At 40.9% G+C, this 21,053-nt stretch overlaps 1 protein-coding gene across 12 annotated transcripts in view; it reads right to left on the bottom strand.

The window, feature by feature from the left end:
* Positions 1 to 1,714: 1,714 nt before the first annotated feature.
* The window catches only part of ZMYND11 (zinc finger MYND-type containing 11), a 108,657-nt gene continuing 89,318 nt past the window's right edge, over positions 1,715 to 21,053 (bottom strand). For all 12 annotated transcript variants that reach the window (XM_005498561.3, XM_005498559.3, XM_021290071.2 and 9 more), the window contains 10 exons: positions 20,772 to 20,864; positions 19,206 to 19,293; positions 17,942 to 17,997; positions 17,153 to 17,230; positions 16,536 to 16,654; positions 14,508 to 14,715; positions 12,290 to 12,358; positions 10,101 to 10,373; positions 8,768 to 8,953; positions 1,715 to 4,095 (listed from right to left, as the gene is read on the bottom strand). In XM_005498561.3, the coding sequence (XP_005498618.1) occupies positions 3,973 to 4,095; positions 8,768 to 8,953; positions 10,101 to 10,373; positions 12,290 to 12,358; positions 14,508 to 14,715; positions 16,536 to 16,654; positions 17,153 to 17,230; positions 17,942 to 17,997; positions 19,206 to 19,293; positions 20,772 to 20,864 (1,293 nt within the window). In that variant the 3' untranslated portion in view covers positions 1,715 to 3,972. The remainder of the gene's footprint in view (positions 4,096 to 8,767; positions 8,954 to 10,100; positions 10,374 to 12,289; positions 12,359 to 14,507; positions 14,716 to 16,535; positions 16,655 to 17,152; positions 17,231 to 17,941; positions 17,998 to 19,205; positions 19,294 to 20,771; positions 20,865 to 21,053) is intronic.

The following is a 21,053-nucleotide window of genomic DNA, read 5'->3' as shown; positions in this document are numbered from 1 at the left end:
TATGACGTTTTTCTCATGATTTTGAAAGGTCCAATATATTGATTTTTTTTTTTCCTTTCGCATTACCTATAAACATCTACTTAAAACCAAAAATGTTCTATTATTCTCACAAATGGATGGATCTTTCCCCTTGCAATTCAATTTCCTTCACATGAAACAATGCAAGAAGGGCGTTTCTGGTTTTGATACCCCCCACCCCAATTTGATTTATGAAAACATATGCACAGATCGCATATGTGCTCTCACTCGGTGAGGCTAAAATTGGCTGGACAGCCCCTAACGACCGGTAACAAATCCCAAACGTATTTCACATACTCGGTCATTTAAGATCTGGAAAAGCAAACAAGCCCTGAGCTGGGCCGCTCGCTCCCCCTAAAGGAAGCAGGAGGGAGAAACCACTGCTTGTCCTCAGTGAAATAAAGTAACAGCCAGAGTTTAAAATCATACAATAATAACAATTATAAATAGGAAAAGCCAGCAATAAAAAGCCAAATAATGGCTTTAAGACTGCTTTGCTGCCTCGATTTGGGGTAAGTAATTCATTTGCAATCCATGCGCTATGCTGATTACTTGTATTTAATTGAGTTGCATCAAGATGAATGAATAAAATTTGTACGCTCTGGTAAAATACTGACTCGTGTAAGCACAGAAAAGCTTGGAGAGTAAACTAATAAAAGAGTTTTTGAGGGATCTTTAAATATTTAACACCCCCCCACACCCCCCCCCGCCTCAGGACAAGTAGTTCTTTTCAGGTCTCAGTTCCCACAGGGAAATTCTTCGTTGCCACAGAGAAACCAATTCGAGTCCTTTGAAAATAAGCGACACGGAGGGAAGCAGCTTCTCAGGGCTGTGTTTGTGAGAGAAATGCTGTGGCGCTCAGGCTGGAGCCGCAGTCAGAGTCCTCTCAGTCCCTCCAGATAGAATTATTTTATTAATAAAATATATAAAAGGCTTGGGCCTGGGGCTGGTGTCTGGGTAGGGAGCAGGCCGAGCGGGGCTGCTGCTTCATGGAGCGCTGGATGCTCTGCTGTGGGACAGGCTGAGAGAGCTGGGTGTTCAGCTGGAGAAGAGAAGGCTCTGGGAGACCTTACTGTGGCCTTTCAGTGCTTGAAAGGGGCCTGTAAGAAAGATGGGTCAGGCTTTTTAGCAGGGCCAGTTATGACAGGACAAGGGGTGATGGTTTTAAACTAAAAGAGGGGAAATTCAGGTTACACATGAGGAAGAATTTCTTTACACCGAGGCTGGTGAAACCCTGGCCCAGGTTGCCCAGAGAGGTGATGGATGCCCCATCCCTGGAGACGTCCCAGGCCAGGCTGGACGGGGCTCTGAGCAACCCGAGCTGGGTGAAGATGTCCCTACTCACGGCAGGGGCTTGGACTAGATGAGCTTTGAAGGTCCCTTCCAACCCAAACTATTCTGTGATTCTTAAGGGGCTGCAAGTCCCACCTTGGTGCCAGCAGTGCAGGATCCAGAATTAAACCCCAAAGATGATGGACACAACCCTCAGAGGCTGCTGGCCCGGAATGGGCTGAAAAGACTCACTTTTGGTGCCGAGAGCCGTGCTGGATGCTCAAGGCCTTGTGTGGAACAAGGTGTCCCCCCCAGCCCTGTCCCTCGGTGAGGACAAGTGTCACCAGAAGCCTCCAGCAGGGCCACCCACCGACGGGAGGACAACTGGCCAAAGTCAACATCAACACCCACACTCGCAGTGAGCTTTGTTTTTTTTTTTAAATACATTTATTAACCAATGTTAACACATTAAATGACTCTATATATTGCTAGTCAGAGCAGCTTACAAAATGCCAGAATGCATCATAAACTGGACAGCCACAATGAATAATTACAATGTGCATAGTGGCTAAGCTCAACACTTTAATATAGCTTTATGATTTGCAGAAAAATTAATTTTAAATCATGATTCCTAAAACAATCAATTGTAATTTTACCTAAAACTTATACAAAACCAGGCCACAATCTTTTTTTTGTGTTTTTTCTTTTTTTTTTTTTCTTTAAAACACACAGTTTTCACGCTGTAGTAACTTGGAAATGTGCAACCGTGTCAACAGAGACAAAAAAGCCAAAGTAACACGAATCTTACTTTCATGCAGCTATCAGTTAAATATTACATATTCTGGAATGATTTTACACCAAAAATATTTCCACAATAACTTGCTTTCATAGGGGTGGATCGAAGTTTTGGAACTTGTAAAGTAATCGAACAAGATTGAGTTTTAGTTGTGAAGTGTTTTACAGTCACAACACAGAGGCGACAAAAGTTAATTACACATTTATCAGGCAATAATGTAGCTGTGGTAATACAAGTTACCATCTACTCGCTATTTTTTCCAATCAACTTACCGCTTAATTTCTGCAACATATTGGGCGTTATTTGGCAGTATCTAGTCAATTAACTTAAATCACCACTGTAAGTAAAAAAGATCAGGATTTCAGTGGTAGTTCACAGAAGTCTTAGTTATATTTTCGTCTTGACAACGACCCTGACAAATTCTAGAGAAAACTTTTTTAAAGGCTTCCCTCCTGATTCTTCAGCTTCCATCGTTCCATCATGTAATTGCTTTCAATAAATATCAAAGATCTAAATAAATATTTACAAATTATTCCTCTAACTTCTCAAAAAATAGCTGGATGATGAATGGGAGTATGACTCAGTCTAAGACCAATCTTTGAACGAAACTAAAATGTGGAGACACTTCAAAAGAAAAGCTATTTAAGTAAGCTTTACATCTAGTTAAAAAATTGTCTCTGAACATGGATGCAATTCATATATCTATATATAAAACAAACAAAAAGAAAATCATTTTGCAACTATCGATCCATTCCTATTGGTAATGCTTCTTAATCCAGACATTCGGCAAAATACAGACTTTTTACAAATCACGGCATCTTTAATACAAGAAAATTAACATGCATTATTCTTCATTCTGAGTACAGTGATGGAGCTCATTAGTAGGCAATGACCCATTACTACAAACATAACGGCTTCTGTGAAACTTAAGTGCTTTTTCTCCTTTTTATCAAGTTACAATGGACCAGGTGACACCAGATCAAATGGTTGGATTGGGGAGGCTGAAGGGGGCGCAAAAAAATCCGTATGCCTCGTAATTCCGCATGTGAATAAAGGTAGTTGGGTTCTTTTCATTGTTTTTTTGGCTTTTCTTATTCTTGTTACAAGCACTCATGTCAGGACAAAGATGAAATGTGCAAACTTCAAAATTTAAATATTCATTTTTGTCTAAGATCCAGCTCAGTAAAAGACAACCCCAGTTCCCTGTGATTTCAAACTACAAGATCAAAGCTAGTATTTTGTTATAAAAGTTATATATTGAAAAGAAATAATGAAAATAAAACACAGTTGGGAAATATTTAAGAAAAAATACGCAGGACTAGCACCTGCCGTGTCAACCCTGTTCCCTAAATTCAATCATGTACCCACTGGTATAACCAATAGATAATGCCTTTAAACAGTAAAATTAAGCTGAACAAAACCAGCTCAACAAGGTTAAGAAATAAATGTTACATCAAGGTAGTATGCTTCGTTTTTCTGAAACAGTTCTATACTCCTTACATTCAGATCTAGTTTTTAAACGTTCCTTCTGTTAAACTTGCATGATTTTTTTTTAATTTTTAGATCTGCAGCTTTTAAAGATTAAAATCTCTGTAAAACCTAAAAATGTTTTAAAATTTGCTGAAAACGCAACAAATCCTCTAGTTTAAAATTATTTAAAGTAACCTGCTCCCACAGATGTTAAATTCATTTCGCCGACAAAATTTTGGAGGAGCTTTAAACAGAAGCTTGAAGTTGCTGTGCAAAATTTCTTTTACGAAAAGTGTTTAAAGGCTGGTGCAAAATGGGAAGCAAATTCGAAACAATTTTGGCTTCTTGGAAACAAAAACCGCTGTGTCTGAGAATAGCAATCATCGGGGTGGTTTTCTAGGGGAAGAACGACTCTCTCATCTTTTCCGGCGGCAGGTACGTTTATGTTCGGCGTGCCAGTGCTCCTGCTGACACTTGATGGAGCAGTAGGACGTGTTCCAGCAGCAGTGGTACATGGCCTCCTCCTCACAGTTGTAGCACTGGGGAGAACAAAGGAGACGAGGTTACCCCCCCGGCAGGACCCCTCCTTACCAAGCGTTCTCCCCTCTCCTGGAAGCTCCAGCACACGCTTCTCTTTGATTTACCCTTGGGGCATCCAGAGCCAGGAGGGCATTTTCCACCAAGTAAAGCAGCGATCTTTAGTTAAATCTGCACAACGCAGTGGACCGACATTTTTCAGCCACACGGCGCAGGAACCATCTTTTCCCCTACATTTGTATAATAGCAGCTTGATCTATGGCTTAAAAGCTAGGATAAATCAACAGGCTCTTCTGGCGTGAACAGCTTCTGGACAAGCTTGAAAATAAGCATTTCTGAGGCTTCTTTCTAAGCCTGACGTGGCCAGAGGTTGCTGGGGAAGATCCTTTTGGGCTAGGAAGATCTCAAAAGTCACAACAATAACATCACCGGAGAAGAGAATAACTCGTTACCAAGTGGTTTTTACAGCCCATTTCAGGCAGGTTTGCAGAACAGCCGCTGTCACTGGGGTTTGCTGACGGCCAGACAGCGCTGCCATCTCGTGACAAGAAAACCACGTGCTACATCAGTGATACTGAGAAGAGCAAGAAAGTGCCTTTTCCTTCAAGTCTTCCAGAAACCAGAGAAGGCCTGTTGTACACAGGGTGGCTACAGGGGCTCCTGTCCCTGGTCACGCCTGCCAGGACAACACAAAACCCCTGAAAGAAAGAGACGCTGCACAGCCCGTGATTCCTGCAGAAGCGCTTGGCTCTGGGGAACGCTGCGGCAAAGAGGATTTCCACCCCAGAACACAAAGAATGCCCTCAGTATTCTAGCAGCTGGAAAAGCCACCTGGAAAATAACCCTGTGGCCTCTGAGGAACTAAACAGAAAAGGAAACAACATGCTGGTCAGCACTACAAGTGGTCAACAAGGAGGTACAGCACCCAGACGGGCAATGGGCCCTTGTCCCCAGGTGGTTTTGTACCCCTTAAAGGAGAGCAGCAAAGGCTTGAACTATCACTCTGACAAAATCTGGTAAAATAAGGTGGCACTGCTGCTAAAGAAACCACTTCTACTCAGCACCCCTGAAAGCCAGGTTCTAAGGATCTTAGATTTGTCTTTCTGAATTGGGTCTGCTCAAAATCAGAGAGTATCTTCATGAATCCAGTCTGAAATGCTTATTGCATGATGGGGAACAGAGCGGGAGATTTCACACAGCCCGTGCAGGCTGCTATCAAGCCTCAGAATAACACACAATTTACTTTTTACGTCCTGTCTAGCTACAGCATTGTTAATAAAACAGAATTACAAAGCAAACAAACCCAGCTGCCTGAAAACAAAACAAAAACACAGCAACCCTACACACTACTAAAAGAGAGATCCAAGAAAGCCAACATTTACATTCACTAAACAGATAACTATTTATTTACATCAGCAATAAAGTGACTGCCCTAGCTGCATGAGAAGGGAACCTCTCCATTTTCCTTTTATAACTCAGCTCCAGGGAAGTTTATTTGTCGAAATGTCTTCAAACAAGTGTCCTCTGGAGAGCTGTTTTTCCTGGTTTTTCATGTTGCTGGCTGCCCACAAGCCTGTGGGAACCATTAGGATCATCCTCTGGAAAGGTGCAGGGAACAGCTGTGTCCCTGCGTTAGGTACAGCCTGGGCCTCAGCCCAGAGAACAGCTTCGCATCTGCTTCCCTGGAGACACCACAAAAAGCTACGACAGGAGAGGACAAGTGATCTGTGGGTCCTGCGCTTTCCTTTACATATGCTGGCCATAAGCGTGGGACGTAAATCTCCACTGGAAAAGGAAAACAGTGTCATCTAAGCTGGTCTCGGCACGTGTGGCAGAGAAGGCAGAATGCCAGCTGGCCTCAGGCCTCCTCTTTCCTTTGTATTTTCCTCTTTCCAACTTTCATCAATCACTTGGGGTTTTGTTTCAGGCAGTACACATCATGGGCAATGCTCATCCACTTTAAAACAACCTATTGCAAGTTAGAATAAATACACATGTAAACTTAATTGAAAGAGATCGAAGTTGAAAATTACCTAGAAAAATGAACTATGCACCAATTTAAATGAGGCTGCTATGCAAACAAAAGAACTGGGAGAAACCAAAAAAGAAACATTGTCATGACTGGCACGCTAGCCTGTATTCTGGAGGCCATCAGACTGCAAAATCTTATGATCATTATCCCTGCCTTTACACTTCCTTTCATTTGCTATTTACTTGGGGTATCTGTATTATATCCAAATTTTCTGGAGGTATAAAAGTGAAATCAGCTTAAGCCAAAGGGACTGTAACCAGTTAGAGCAACAGAAAACGTGTTCTTTAGGCTCCCGAGGACTGGGAGTGCATCTTCTCATGTGCCTGTACAGCACCAGCTGAATGATCCCTTTGTCCTGAATGGACTTTTTTTTAGGTATGAGATAAAGACAAATGCAGCGTGAATAACAGCAGCTGTATTCCCAAGCCTAGACATCTGCATTACGCAAAAGCAGAGGTCTCTGCTTCTAATTAAAAAGCAAAGCCACCAAAAGTCATTTAGTATGTGTGTTAATTACACGAGATTTTGGTAAGGAGGTATCATTATAATAGCAGCATAGAAGAGCCGTACTACACACCAGGGACTGTCATTAGCACCGCGGAAGGAAAAACCGCTGGGGAGTTGTGTAATTGGCCCATCTCCAGCTGCCCGAGGCTGTGTGTTGGCAGGCGGATCCATCAGCTTCAATGCAGAGGTGTTTTTCAATTCCCTCCCTCTCCTACCACATGCAAACCAGCTGCCCGGATGATGCCTTCATTTAAGGTGGTGATTGACAGATAGGTCTGGGGCCACAGAAATAGGTAAGACTGTCAAATGCTCTTTAGATCTTTAATCATCTTGCTGGGAAAGAGGCTTTACGGACATGATCATAAAATGCAGGGATGTGGTACCAGGGCACTCTCTGATTAGGCTAAAGGATATGGTAAAGGCGCTTGGGAGCAGATGAAAGTAAGTCTTGCGACTCTTTTTCACAAATTTGGCCTTCAAAAAACCCAAAAATCAGCTATAGGTAAGAGTACAGACCCACAATCAAGTTACTGGGATTGAGTTACTGCGTACCAGCTGAATGCTGGCAACAGTTCACACGTGCACTCTTAGCTTTTGACAGAAGAAAGCTAATTTGACACAGTTGTACAGCAGGCAAAGGCAATTCCGATTCCCTCTCAAGTGCCGCAGGCAGAGCGCGCAGGCAGCCACCAGCAGCTGGGGACTCATCAGACACAGTAACTTGATCAAGTCCGAGACCTACATAACTGCTCTGGTCTGCAGAGACAGGCAGCCAGGGAGGAATTCTGACTGACACAGACCCATCACTGCAGTGTCGTAACACCCACAGGAAAACCTCTACTAGGAACAGAAACGACGGCTCTACAGGAGCTCTGGCATTTGAAGTAATTCTTCTCTTTACAAAAAAGCAAACTCGTAACAGTGATAGTCGGCAACCGATTGTCTCGCCTTAGTATTTATTTCACTCTTCTACAGAGCAGAGTTTTCTCTGCAGGGACTGTCGTTTCATCTGTAAGAACAAGGACTAATGAGGCGGAACATAAACAAACAGCCCTTTCCTGCGGCAGACAAACAGGAGCTGGGGCCAGGGCCAGGGCTGGCTGTCCCCATGTAGCAGTGGGACGACAGCTGTCCATCACCCCTCAGCCCACCCTGTGCAAGGCACCCGCACGCTTCTCAGCCGCACCTGGCAGCATCAAAGCTCCAAAGGAGGCAAGGAGAAAATCTTGTACCCACCCTCCTCTATGTTACAGATAGCTATTACAGTGTGATTTCCTGAACGACGGCTTTCATCTCCTTGCTCTATGAAAATTAGCAAAGAAATAGCAAAGTTTGTACGTGTGCCAGGCTCGCTGTGCCCCAGCCCAACAGCATCCACCCGTCCTCTGGGACCTGCCAGCAGTGCAGTACTACAGTCTTGCAATGTTTGAGTGGATGCTGCACGGACCTCTGGGAAAACACACTTCTGGCTCAAAAAGAAAACACGAGACACAAACCAAACAAAACCAGGGAAAAGTTTGCAGCATGTAACAGAATGGTGTCTGTTTTCACTTTTCTAAAGGGCATACAAATACATCTTTTGTTGGTAGTGCTGTAGATTTGGATTTAAGGAATGAACAAGGGAGAGGAATATATTTCAGAAAGTCATGTCTTAAATATAAAAGAACATAAAAGGGCTGCAGAAGAAGCCAGGGGAGGAAAAGGCCAAAAGCATATCACTATTAGCAGGGGAATTATATCACATTATTAGCAGGGGAATCCAAACTGATGCGGCCAGATATTGTACCCTCTGGGGCCTTCAGATCAAAAGAGTATGAACATAATGCAAAACATGTCTCATACGGAGAAAAATTGCATTTAGAAAAAAATTGTTTGATACTAACATCTGATCAGACTCAGGAAGACGGTGCTGTTAACACTACATAATTAAGATGGAAAGTAATCAGAACTTCCAGTTAGAAATTTGGCAGTTAAGAAAATTTGAAAGCAGTTAATATGAAGGAGAAAATGTTAAAGCTGAAAGACCAGAGAAGGAGTGGTGCAGTTAAAAGTAAGTAAGAAACCACCTTCAGTTGGCCTGCAGTATGAATTATACATGACCACTTATTGCCTTGTAATAGATTTTTGACACTTACCCACTGCTTCTTCTTGGTCTGGGAAATCAGTTGCTTGTGCTGGCCTGCTAGCTTCTTGATTTCTTCTAAAAATTCTTCTTTGCACTTCTCCTTTACCTGCTTACATTTTCTGTCCATCTCTCCTTGTGCGTTGGCCACAGCTTTATTTACAGCCTGCCTTTTCTCTTCTTCCATCTCTGTACGCAGCTGCAACAAGAAAGTCAGCAAAACAAGTCAACGGACAGCTATTGGAATAAAAGTATCTTTTTTAAACCTCTACTCTTTAAATCTCTATTACTGATGGGGGCGGAGGTCCCATAATTAGAGGTTTCTGTTTAGAAAACAAAAAGTTATCTCCTTTAGAGTTAAAACAAAACTTTCATCCCATAAGAAACAATCAAAATAAAAATGTCACAGTATTTCTATTCTATTCTATTCTATTCTATTCTATTCTATTCTATTCTATTCTATTCTATTCTATTCTATTCTATTCTATTCTATTCTATTCTATTCTATTCTATTCTATCTCTACAAAAACAGCTAAATAGGTTCCACATATATTTTGTCAATGATCAGTGTACAAATTTGTCAATTCTTTTCCAAATCTACAACTGCATATAAATCTACAGCAAGGGCACAATGGAAAATACAAAATAGAATATCCTTGAGTGCAGTAAGAGGTACCTTTTAGTATTCATTGTTGGTGGGATTCCTTTGCCCTTGCTCAGTTATCTAAAAGTTTGGTGTCTTAATCCTACAGGATTAACACTTAAACTCCCTGGGTTCATTCTGTAGTCCATCCAGAAGGAAATCCACCTTCTCTTAAGAAAGGTATTTCAGAGGGGTCAGACAAATCATCCTCTAAACTGTCCTGCTCTCTCCAGCCAGAGGTGACCAGCTCAGGCTTAGATATTGAATTTTAAACAGGTTATCATTAGATAAGAAAATTTAAACAAATTTCAGCAAATGTATTGAATGTTTGGGTCAGGAGACTGACAAAAGAAGAATTATTTATGAATAGCATTTAAACAATGCCACTGATTACAACCACACCTGACAATGGAGACAAAGGCTTTGGACTGAGATACTCATGAATGAACAATTAGTTTCATTTTTGGATCACAAACTGGTTTCACTGGATAAGAACCAAAAAAGCAGGAGTTTTCTGTTTAAACTAACGTCTGTTGGTATAGAAATGGTCTAAAAAGCAGTAACAGAGAAACGGAGACTATTTTTATGTGCTTTCTTTGAAAAGGTTTTTAATTCATTTTCTTAAGGGCAAATGTTACAAAAGAATGTGAAAAATATCTACATTTCTCAAACCAGAGTGTAGGTGGGGTTCAACAAGCATTACCTTTTCCACTGCCTCTCGCACAACTCTCTCAGTTTCTCTTTTGTGATCGGCTTTCATCCTGTCCTTGAAATCATTAAAGATTTTGGTGTATTTGTCATGGCACATGTTCTGACATACTCCATCATTACTGGTCTGGGTGCTCCGATGCAGCATTTTTGGAGAAGAGGCACTTAACTTCTTGGTCTGAGTTGAGACTGAGACTTTTTCAATGGGCTGAGGCATTGTGGGAATTTCCTGGCTTGAACTTACTGCTTCAGTTTCAGGTTCTGGCTCCTACCGAGAAAGAAAAAACTTGTGAATCCAGATATTGAAACAGAACAAGTTAACTTCCAGCATCCCCTGGGGAAAAAAATACTATATGACTAATGCCAGCACAATTAATGTGAACAGTGTCTGGTGATGACTTTCAGCACAAATGGGACACGGGATCCCTGAGGAAAACCAGCATGACAGCCGTAGGCTCTTTGGCCGGGCTCTTCTGACGTCAGGAGCCCTGCAGACAGAAGCACACATCACTACGCCACACTCACCGGCCTCGCTTCCCAAAAAGAACCACCAACACCAGAGACTCTGCTGAATCACTGCAGATCCCTTGGGCTTACTAAAGGGTTGCTATATATGTTTCTCCCTACTGTTTTGCCTGAAGAGACTGTAGCTGCCTGACCAAAGTACCTGAATTATTTTGGCAAACTGGGCCTACTCAGGCCCAACAGGCTCCACTGGAGCCTCTTGTATTCCACTGGTTTTATAGAACTGCTGCAAAGATTGATTAGTACTTCAAAGGTGCTTTGAAGATGAAAGGCTAACGAGCATCTAAGTCTTTCTTCCAATAATACAGAACTGACTTGGATGGCCACAGAAGCTTTCTGTAATTACACAATTATCAAGAAAGAAATCCTAGTTACTGGAGTGTACTGTACTGAATTTTGCAGCCTGTGTTATTACACTGTAACACCAATTGTTCCTGCTCTTTAGAACAGATAGAAATAGCATCCTTGCAAACTCTTATTGGTATTTGAAGTGTCTGAAGAGGCAGATGAACATTATTTTTTTAACTTAGCTTTTTTCTAAAGGTCATTTAACAGTGTATAGACAAACATACAGTCCTTGCAATACCAGACTTGCTGAGGACTGGACTCTGCGCTTGCCTGCGTGACAGGGCACTGCTCACACCAATCAAAAGGCTGACTCTGTATTCCCTTTTGCAACCAATTACTCTCTAATAGGTCACTGTGACTGACTTCTGGCTCACTGATCATATAAGAGCAGAGCTAAGAAGGCAAATGTTAAGACATAAATATATGAAGCAAATTACAGCATTTGCTTGACAGAAAACACAACAAAAATGATGTGACATCCTAAACTGTAGCCTTGCTATCTTGAACTCAAATGTAGTTTGTGCTCCAGGGAGCACAAAGTGTGTGTCACTCATTGCCCCCATCACTGCAGGAGCCCACAGAGCTGGTCCTGCGGTGTCAGGTACAACAGGGAGGCAGGTGCCCAGAGATCAGGAGTGGCAATGTATGTATTTCAGGCACCAGGGCCATCCCATATAACTCCACTGCTAAAATACTTGAGCTCTCCCCTGTAATGGAGTCCTGAGTCCTCTTCCGAGGATTGTGCATATGTGCAGCTTTTCCTCAGTGTTCAATATGCAGCTGAAACAAGGCCAGGAAAAAGTACTCAAAAGTGAGGAAAGATAAGCTTCATGGCTGTCTCAGCAACTGCCCCCTTGTGTACAAGCACAATAATACAATCCCTCAGTTACGTGAGCGCAGGTTTGTTTCCCCCACTTCATTGAGTGTGCAAGGTGGACAAACAAAGAAGGAAACTCCACACACAAAGGTGAAAACGACATTTTTATAAACTTAATATTCTCAATCGTGCAAAATACTTTACAATTTCTGCTGTTTATAGCTTTACTAACTAGCCTGAATTTGTCATTAAAAAAAAAACGTCGTAAGCTGTTGATTTATTCATGACACAGAACATTACCACAATAGCCCACTGGCATGCATTTACCAGGTGTGATTACGCTTGTCAGCAAGGAGGACCAAGCTATGGCACTGTCATTTGCAATATTAATACTGTGAAATCAGTAAAAAGTGACAGAAACTCAAGTGTCTATTACACTTTCAGTCTTTTTGTACTTTGCTGTCTCTACAAACATGGTAACTGAGGTTACTTACTTCTTTCTTGAGTTCCATACTCTGGTTACGTCGTCCTTTCTTTGCTCTTGGTTCCTGAGTAACCTTCAGCTGTGAACATTAAGAAAAGCATATTGAATCATTCAAAAAAACAGTTCATAAAAGTAGCATTCATTGCAACACGACTGATGTACCTTTTATTTTAAATTATTTTCAGTTATTTAATTTAGCAAACAGAAAGTTGAATGCTGTTCCAACATTCAATATGTATTTGTTAAAATACCCTTAACCATTATTTTCTTCATTGCACATACAAGTTCAAACACTTGTTTTCAGGAAGTTTCTGCTATCAGTGGCCCATAATTAGGCATACTTGTTGGAAGTCACAAAAAAAGCAATAATTATAAAGAGAATGTATATATGTAAAGGTAGCAAGATCATCCAGACTTACTATAATTGATTATAACTGTGTGCTCGAAGGGGTATGAAACTTTGTGCTTTAGAATAAAAGTCAATCTCCCGTACTAGAAACAAGGGTGAGATCTAAGTGGATGGTATATTATCTTACAGTGGCTTACAGCAAAATTCGTACTCCTGCCTTTTAAGCATCCAGTACTAGCTGGTGTGGCAGGATACTGCAGATTAGTGCAGAGCATTGAGTTCAGTGGCCACTCTTATGTTCCTGTACCTGGGACACCAGTGAAACAGGTATAAGCATTAACCAGGAGAAGGATGAACAGCTGGGGTGGAATAGAAAACATGCAAATGGATACTTTAAACCTTGTGACTGACACTTCTGAAAAACTGGGCAAATGCCTCTGCTATCTTTCATAAACACTATTTGTGACCGTTTTCCTGTTCCATCATCCACTGTTGTATGACTGGCTACACAACATTAAAGAAGAGGAGACTGAGGGGTGACCTCATTAATGTTTACAGATATATAAAGGGTGAGTGTCACGAGGATGGAGCCAGGCTCTTCTCAGTGACAACCAATGATAGGACAAGGGGTAGTGGTTTCAAACCGGAACACAAGAGGTTCCACTTGAATTTGAGAAGAAACTTCTTCTCAGTGATGGTAACAGACACTGGCCCAGGCTGCCCAGGGGGGTTGTGGAGTCTCCTTCTCTGGAGACATTCAAACCCGCCTGGACACCTTCCTGTGTAACCTCATCTGGGTGTTCCTGCTCCAGCGGGGGGGATTGGACTGGATGAGCTTTTGAGGTCACTTCCAATCCCTGACATTCTGTGATTCTGTGAAATAAAGGGGTCACAAGTAGTTAGCTAAGCAAACCAGGCTAAAAAAGTCTAAAATCACTTTGATAAGGGACAACACCTTAAAGCAACATCCAGTTTTAAAAGCTTTAAGTTTTTATCTACAAATTGGATGACAGAGCTGTTTGACATAAAGTGCAAAGGGCCAAAACACACTGATTTTTTAAAACACAGACTGAGAGAGAGGATGGTGGTTTTTAATGAGGAAAAAATACGTTGCCAGAGAAAAGGCTGCCAAAAATACAGAGAAATATCCTGCAAGCTATGAAAATCTTATTGCCAAGTCAGTAATAGTGCATACGTAACACCCTCTTGGACAATGAATGACTAGCAAGGTTCAGCTGTGATAAGGGAATTTCCATACGGTAATGCAAAGTTTTTTATCTTGGCCCTTCGTGCTTTTCACCTTTGTTAAAGCAGGATAATTTTTCTTGTTTTGCAGAATTATTTTTAATGACTTGAATCAGTTGGTGGTCATATGGTTCTCAAGTGCAACGTTTGCACCTAACTTTAGTTGGACTTGCTGAAAATGTCCTGGTTGGTGTTACTCAGGGATCTGTAACGCAGAATATAGTCCAAAGTGAACATAGTCCAGCTGTGAAAAGGCTGAGCAGCCTCAGGGCTGTCCCTTGAGGGGAGTCCAAGGAGGCAGTGCTGCAGTCTATCTGATATCCATGACATTTAACTTGAACATTCCTGTTTAACTTTAGAAATCTTGCTGTGTCTCATCAAGGTGCTGCAGGTGACAAACATTTGAAAACTACCCAGAGGTCATCCAAGAAATAGAGGGAAGAGGAAAACTCTCTATATTCTTGCTATTCCTGAACCACAAAACATAGGGAAATTGAGCCTTTGAACCCTCTTCTTGTCACCACAAAACCACAGGCAGAGCAAAAGGCTAATTTAGTAACAGTGTAGTAAAAATACGGTATCTTTGTACCCTTTAATAAATTGCCGTGACTGCTAACATTGCAGCAGCACTCACCTGCTCATTGCTGGTGGAAGAGATACTTGACTCTGCCTCCTCTTCTCCTTTGTCCTCATTCTTTGATTTCCAGAATCTTCCCTCGCGAAGAAAACGCTGGTGCAGTTCCAGCTCGTCACAGGCCTTCTTCCAGCCCATACTGCGCTTCACGTGCAGCCGATGGACGTTAACTGTGATGTCTTGAATGTTTTCAGAGGGGATCCAGGCCCTTTTGAATACATAGTAGTACAGGCAGGTTCAGAAGCTTTAAATACAGATGAAGGATCTTGACCTGAAAATCTGACTTTCAAAAGCAGTTTTCACAGTGGCTGATGGCTGACAATTCCTTTTTACTCAGAATTTTTGTATATTCAATATATTTGAGGAAAAAAAAATGGACTGCATACCATTAGACATTTGCATTATTAGAAGCACTCGTTAGCTGTGGGTGCTATGGCTCTTTCATTTTTGGTGAGCCACAAACCTCCCCCAGCACCAAGAGCAGCCACGTCTCCTACCCCCTCTCTTGCTAAATGCCCTGAATCAGACACAAAACCATCTTTATTGAAGGTTCATACGCTAATCTGATCTAGCCCTTGACCTCTTTGCTAAAACTGTCAAGGAATGTGCCATAACATCACCTTGAATAGAACCATTTTTTAGTTTGGACCCCTGTCTATCAGGACTGAACTCATGTGGGGACTGTCCCTCTCTTTTGGACTGAATTCATGGCAGTGACTTGGTTGCAAAGGTACTTTGTCCTCTTAAATATTTTCAGGGAGTCCTCATAGAGCTAGATGGGCAGCTCCTGACATTTTGAAAGGTTACACCAAGGAGCCTTGGACACTAAAGAGAGTCAACTGCCACACACATCTACATAACGGAGTAAATACTGTAACAAACTAAATGTCTGCAGCCAGATTCTCAATTCTCGCAATATAAATTTCCTTACAGTGAAGTCAAGGAAACTGTGCTAATGTACACCAACCAGGAATCTGGCCTTTTGTCCAAGTCCAGCACAGCAACTAAGCAATGGCACTCTTACATGTATTTTGCCTATTCTATCAGCACACATTTATGAAGTTACAAGCACCTCATTCCGCAAGTGTCACGTTACTTTATTAAATAGTTTGAAGCTGAACTTAATGCCAAAACTACTAATGAGATAAGCTGCATTTGCAAACAGACTCGAGGTAAATCATTCTGTGATTGCGACACAAATAAAGATCCTTTACCCATTGTATGGCTATTAGAAAATCTTGGTAGACCATATAACAAATGGAAACATGTTATACGCTGTGCAAGTTATACTGAAAGTAATTTAAGTAAACAGCTTCACAAATCACCGTTCCTGAATTGTCTAGGCCCTTTTGGGATGCACCAAAATACACCACCCTCCCAACACCCATGAATTACTTTGCAAACGTCTCCGCTGCTCACATTATAGGTATATAAATCAAACAGAAAGAAAAAATAAAAATCAGTTCAACCACTGTGGTAACACTACTATAATCCTCCCCAGCTGCTGAACAAACAACTGGAGATGGAAGTAAAAGCTGATCTCTAAGAGTGACGTTTCCAATGTAGAGTCATTCTCCAAAATTGCAAACTGGCTCACAGCAGGAGCTCTGTCAATGTTCTAGCAGCGAGACACAAACGTTTGTGATGTACATTATGTTACTAAAACACAGAATTACAACCTGCCTGCTCAGAAGAGAAAATACTGCTGATTGTACGAGTACATTTCTGTCCAATTTCCACCTTGGCCTGGATTAGCAGCTTGCTACTGATTTGAAGTAACAGCTGAAGTTCACTTGCTTTCTTTAATTAAAATGGCATTAAGTAAGATCCCTATGGCAACTGTGGAAAGATAATCCGGCAACTTCAGTTTTTTTCAACTGAGCTTTAAATTTTCTGGAACAATTATGGCAAAGTACTCTGTCCTTCTAATGCTGGCAACTAGCTGAGCCAGGACTTACAACATGATAGATCAGAGAAATTCTTCTAAGTATTGTTTGTAAAAAGCAGCTCACAGAATTAATAAATTACCTTTGGTGGTGATGGCCAAAAAAGCGAACATCAACTTGATTGTCCTCTTTCTGCATGACTTTGGCTGGCCAAAACCCAAAGCCTTTCATTTTGGCCCAAACCAGCTCATGATTAGGTATCTGGAAAAAATGTTGTATTTATTATTGGATATGAAGTGCTGACTTTCCCACAAATATTTTGCTGTAATACTATGCTAGTAACTTAAGAATATGGTTGCTATCTATGCCTGGTGCTATTTTCATTTTAGTTTCTTATGATACGTATTTCCCTGTTAGATGTATTGCTTGGATCAAAGATAAAAAATACAAAGTCTGAAAGGGGTGTAACTGTCTATTGAAAACAGAGATCTTAAGCAGCTGGAAAATTAAACTTGTCTTTTTAGCTTCATCCACGAGCAAAGTTTTATTTCTGTAAGTTCCCTATTTTCCTGTGAGACTGTTGTAACTGGCTGATAACCAAGTTTTATAACCTATATTGTTACAGCTTTGAACTTCAATCAAAATTTCACTTGTGTAAAGTATCTAGGCTTACAGACTCCTAAACATGCATTTGAAACAAGTCTATTGAAATGGAATATTCAATATATTAATGACACCGAAACTGTGTCAGCAACATACACAAGGATAGCAGAACCAATTGTCAGGTCGCGCATTCGACAAATAGAAACAGTTCTTGCAAAGCTGCAGTTCATCCAGCTGAAAAACAAAAAAAAAGGTAAATAAGCCAAAAAATTCCTATTTATCTGACTTCAGTAGTATCCCCCTCTCTTATGCACTTAAATTTTTCAGCCCTGCTTGCTATTTTGGTGGAGTTACTACTGTTTGTGCAAACTAGAGGTGTGAACCTGAGGTGAGATGAGAGTGGATGAAAGACAACCTGCAGAAACGTTATTCATGTTTTAGAAAAACAAGGCAGAGGAAGGAGACTAATTCAACTCTTAATGATTTATTATAGCTAAAATGCAAAGAACAGTTCTTTAAATCCATCAAATATTTAAAGTACATTCTGAAAGAAGTAATCCAATTGTACAAATGGAGAAAGTGGGACAGCTTCTCTTGCTTTAGTTTTTGGTGTCCTCTGAATGCTGGGAAATGTTTCAATGCAAATTGCAGAATTTGGTAAGAATCTCACCTCAGGTTTAATTAATATTAGCAAATCATTTCTAGGCCAATTATGTATCACTAGATTATTTTCAAAACTAAAATTTGAGTATTGGTATTCTCCAAATGACAGTCTATTTGCAGAAAACAAAAAATGAAATCTGAATCAGCTGTTAGAAAGTTTGGGGAAAATCTATAACAAACTTCACACCCTTTTTGTTTTCATAATAGGAAGAATAATTGTCTTAGATTCTGAAACGGCAATCAAGTATCTTGTCTATATCTTGGTTCCTTGGTACTACTTACTTCATGACATGTGTCTTTGTAAAGCATCCTCGCTATATCGGCTTGTTCACTGTCCGCTATGAATTAAAAATAAATGGTATGAACAATCACAGTATAATCACAGTGCTCACAAAGATTTGCAGCTGTCATTGCTGTGACTTTCATGCTATAATTGTCTTGCTTAAGAATACAAAACATAATTAAGTCACTTGGATAACCCTTCCATTTAAAATTTTCTAACAATCAGTTCTATATTTGTTTTCTCTTTTGTATGTATATGCAAAAATACTGTTGGGAGCTTTTAAACTGAACAATGCAAGTACATGTCTGGGGAGTAGCAGCAGGGAGACAGAGTTGCTCTTAATATGGATCCTGTTTCTTTCTCTGCTGATGCCTTAATGACACACTGCAATTGTCCTAAAACACAGCCCTCTGCTATCACCACTTGACAGGAACACAGGTACAATCATGTAAGTATTTCTGCTCAGAGTAATGCTTCACAGACCACTTATCACTATGTGTTTGCCTTTACACCTCTGTATTTCTCTATTAGCACATTCACATCTTTCCCTACCAAAACCAGTGTGAATCTTCTGATGCTGCAAATAGATTGGTCCCAGTCTCCTCCCAGTCTCCCTGATGTGAACCATGTCTGCGGGGAGAACCACGTCCTTCCTCAGAGGATGGCTCTGCAGCACCTGGCTATGGCTTCTGGACATGGTGGTGGTGTTTTTCCATTTCCAATCAGACTGTCCCGCCATATCAAACACTCACTTTTTACTTCCCCAGTGGCTGGCAGCTTGTCTGATGTCTGTACCTCCACACACTGCACCACCAGGACACTCCTAGTGTGGATGTAGCTGGACTTGCTGTCACAATATGGCTGATACAGCCCACGAGTGAAAAATATGTGTCTATAATACGTATATTTCTGCTGACAAAGCACATCAGAGATCAGACCTCTTTCCACCCTAGAACATCACATGTATACTGGCAGAAATCTGCAGTATATCTGACTTATGACTTAGGGTGCAGAAAAAACAGGATAGCAAAGGTACCAAATCCCATTAACAGGTTCAGTCAGAGAATATGAAAATGGTTACGTAGTAGGTGGTCCAGAAAAGACCCTGCAAAGTCCTCTCACAGCTTACTTTGATTTTTAAGGGCTCTCAAATGACCTCATCCACATTTAAGATTATCTAATACCACATTCAATCCTGAAGCAGTGAGTCTCCTACAGGTAAAGATAAACCAAATAAAGCAAGCAGTAAACGTAGTACTTTACCTCCATAGAAAATCACTGTGTTGTGTAGGAGCAGCTGAGCATCTGCTTTGAACTCCTCATAACTCCTGTACTTTCCTTCATTTACTTTCTACACAAAAGAAAACACAGGACTGTGAAAAAACTGCTAAAAGTGCTGTAGCTGTGCTATGCAGAGCAGCTGCCACAGAAATGTGCATTATGCAACACAGACCAATGCTGCCTTCCCTGCATACAGAAGGAATACTTACAACTCTGACACGGTTTGTTAGTACCTGAACACTGGCTGCATTGGTCCCTTTATGCAATGCCCAGAAGTAAAACAGGTGCTTTAATACTCGACTACGTTTGAAAAGAAAAATCTCTTGGTTATAACACCATAAATCTGGGGTAGCTGCATCATAAGGTGTGGCCCAGAACACTTGTTGAAATTAAAATGCACTCCCTGAGGTGAAAATTTTGTACCTTAAAACACCAGCTAGTTCCAAATGAATGTTGACTGCCTTTACACTTCCAGGATCTTCACTTGACAGTGCGTGTTTCCTGATGAAGGCTGATTGTCTTAAGTCTTTGAAACTCCTAACAAATGCCTACACGGAGCCACACAGCTCATTTAATTAATACCTACTATGGTCTTTTGTCTGATAAAGAATGTGGCATTTTCAGCTCAGCTCTGTCAAGAACACCTATGAGAACTCCAATCATCAAACAAATCATGAAGCTACTGGGATGTTATCAAGGCCAAAAGACCTTCTGTGGAAGCTGGTGAAGGTGACAGAGTGAAAGGAAGGCCTGACCTATTTTCAGGCTCAACCATTGTTATCAGTACTTCAAGCCAGCCAGTAGTGCTGGTCTCCAAAACTGCCAGTGAAGCTCTTGTTTATCCATCTGTTTCAGTAACAACAATAAAACAAAGGCTTTTCACACCTATGGCTGTAAAGGGCAATGTATATTACAGCATTGCACAGCAATCCAGTTGCAGCAATGAATACAGATTAATATGCTGTTCATTTAGGTCATGTGCAGTTGATTTACATGAGTCATGGTCAGACTTTGGTTCAGGAAAAAAGGACAACATATTTACTAGTACTTTATTTTTGGAACAATTAATGCAAAACAGATGTTTTAAGTGAGTCTGTTTTTTCATGATCAACAGAACAATTGGTTCTTTATGAATCATTTAGATGTTTATCAAGTTGCCGCCTACACAAAGCCTTAATGACTCAAATTGGAATATGATCAAAAACACTGGGCCAGATATGCACACATGGGCCCTCAAGTCCACATTCAATGACTTAGATTAAAGGGTACTTTCTCTGAGGATTTCAGCTACCTACAGCTCCCACTAAAACCTTTATACAAAAGGAATTGAGGATATTGTGTCTGAAAACTAGGCACCACTCAGAATGGTTTCATTTGGTTACCCATTTATGAGGAAGAGTTTGACTTTTAAGCTCCCATTTCCAACACTGGACACAATACTGAACTACTGATCATATGGAGAATTAAACAGGATTAGTGCTTAAGGTTTATCTTCACTGTTAAAAGACACCATAAACAGTATGGAATTTAGAAAGCAAGTCACTCTACCTCCTGTATAGTAGGAACATCAACTGCTGAGTGCACCAGCCTTCTATACATTGGGTGTTTGTTGTCCTTCCCTTTCTTGTTTAGATCTATAGCCTGAAAGGACCATGAGACTGTGTAAGTTATTGCATTTAGACTCTGCTTAAAACACAACAAAGATTCAAAAAATGAAATAGTTTGGAATATTTCAGATGGGAAATACACAAGGCCAAAGTGTAGATCCACAATCAGACAGATTACACGTGTCTCAAACCTGAAAAATGTCCATTTCAGAGGAGCCACAGG

The sequence above is a fragment of the Columba livia genome, chromosome 2 (genome assembly GCF_036013475.1).
Source record: "Columba livia isolate bColLiv1 breed racing homer chromosome 2, bColLiv1.pat.W.v2, whole genome shotgun sequence".
NCBI classification, from domain to species: domain Eukaryota; kingdom Metazoa; phylum Chordata; class Aves; order Columbiformes; family Columbidae; genus Columba; species Columba livia.
The sequence above is the reverse complement of the archived record's forward strand: the minus strand, read 5'-3'. Positions and strand labels throughout refer to the sequence as shown.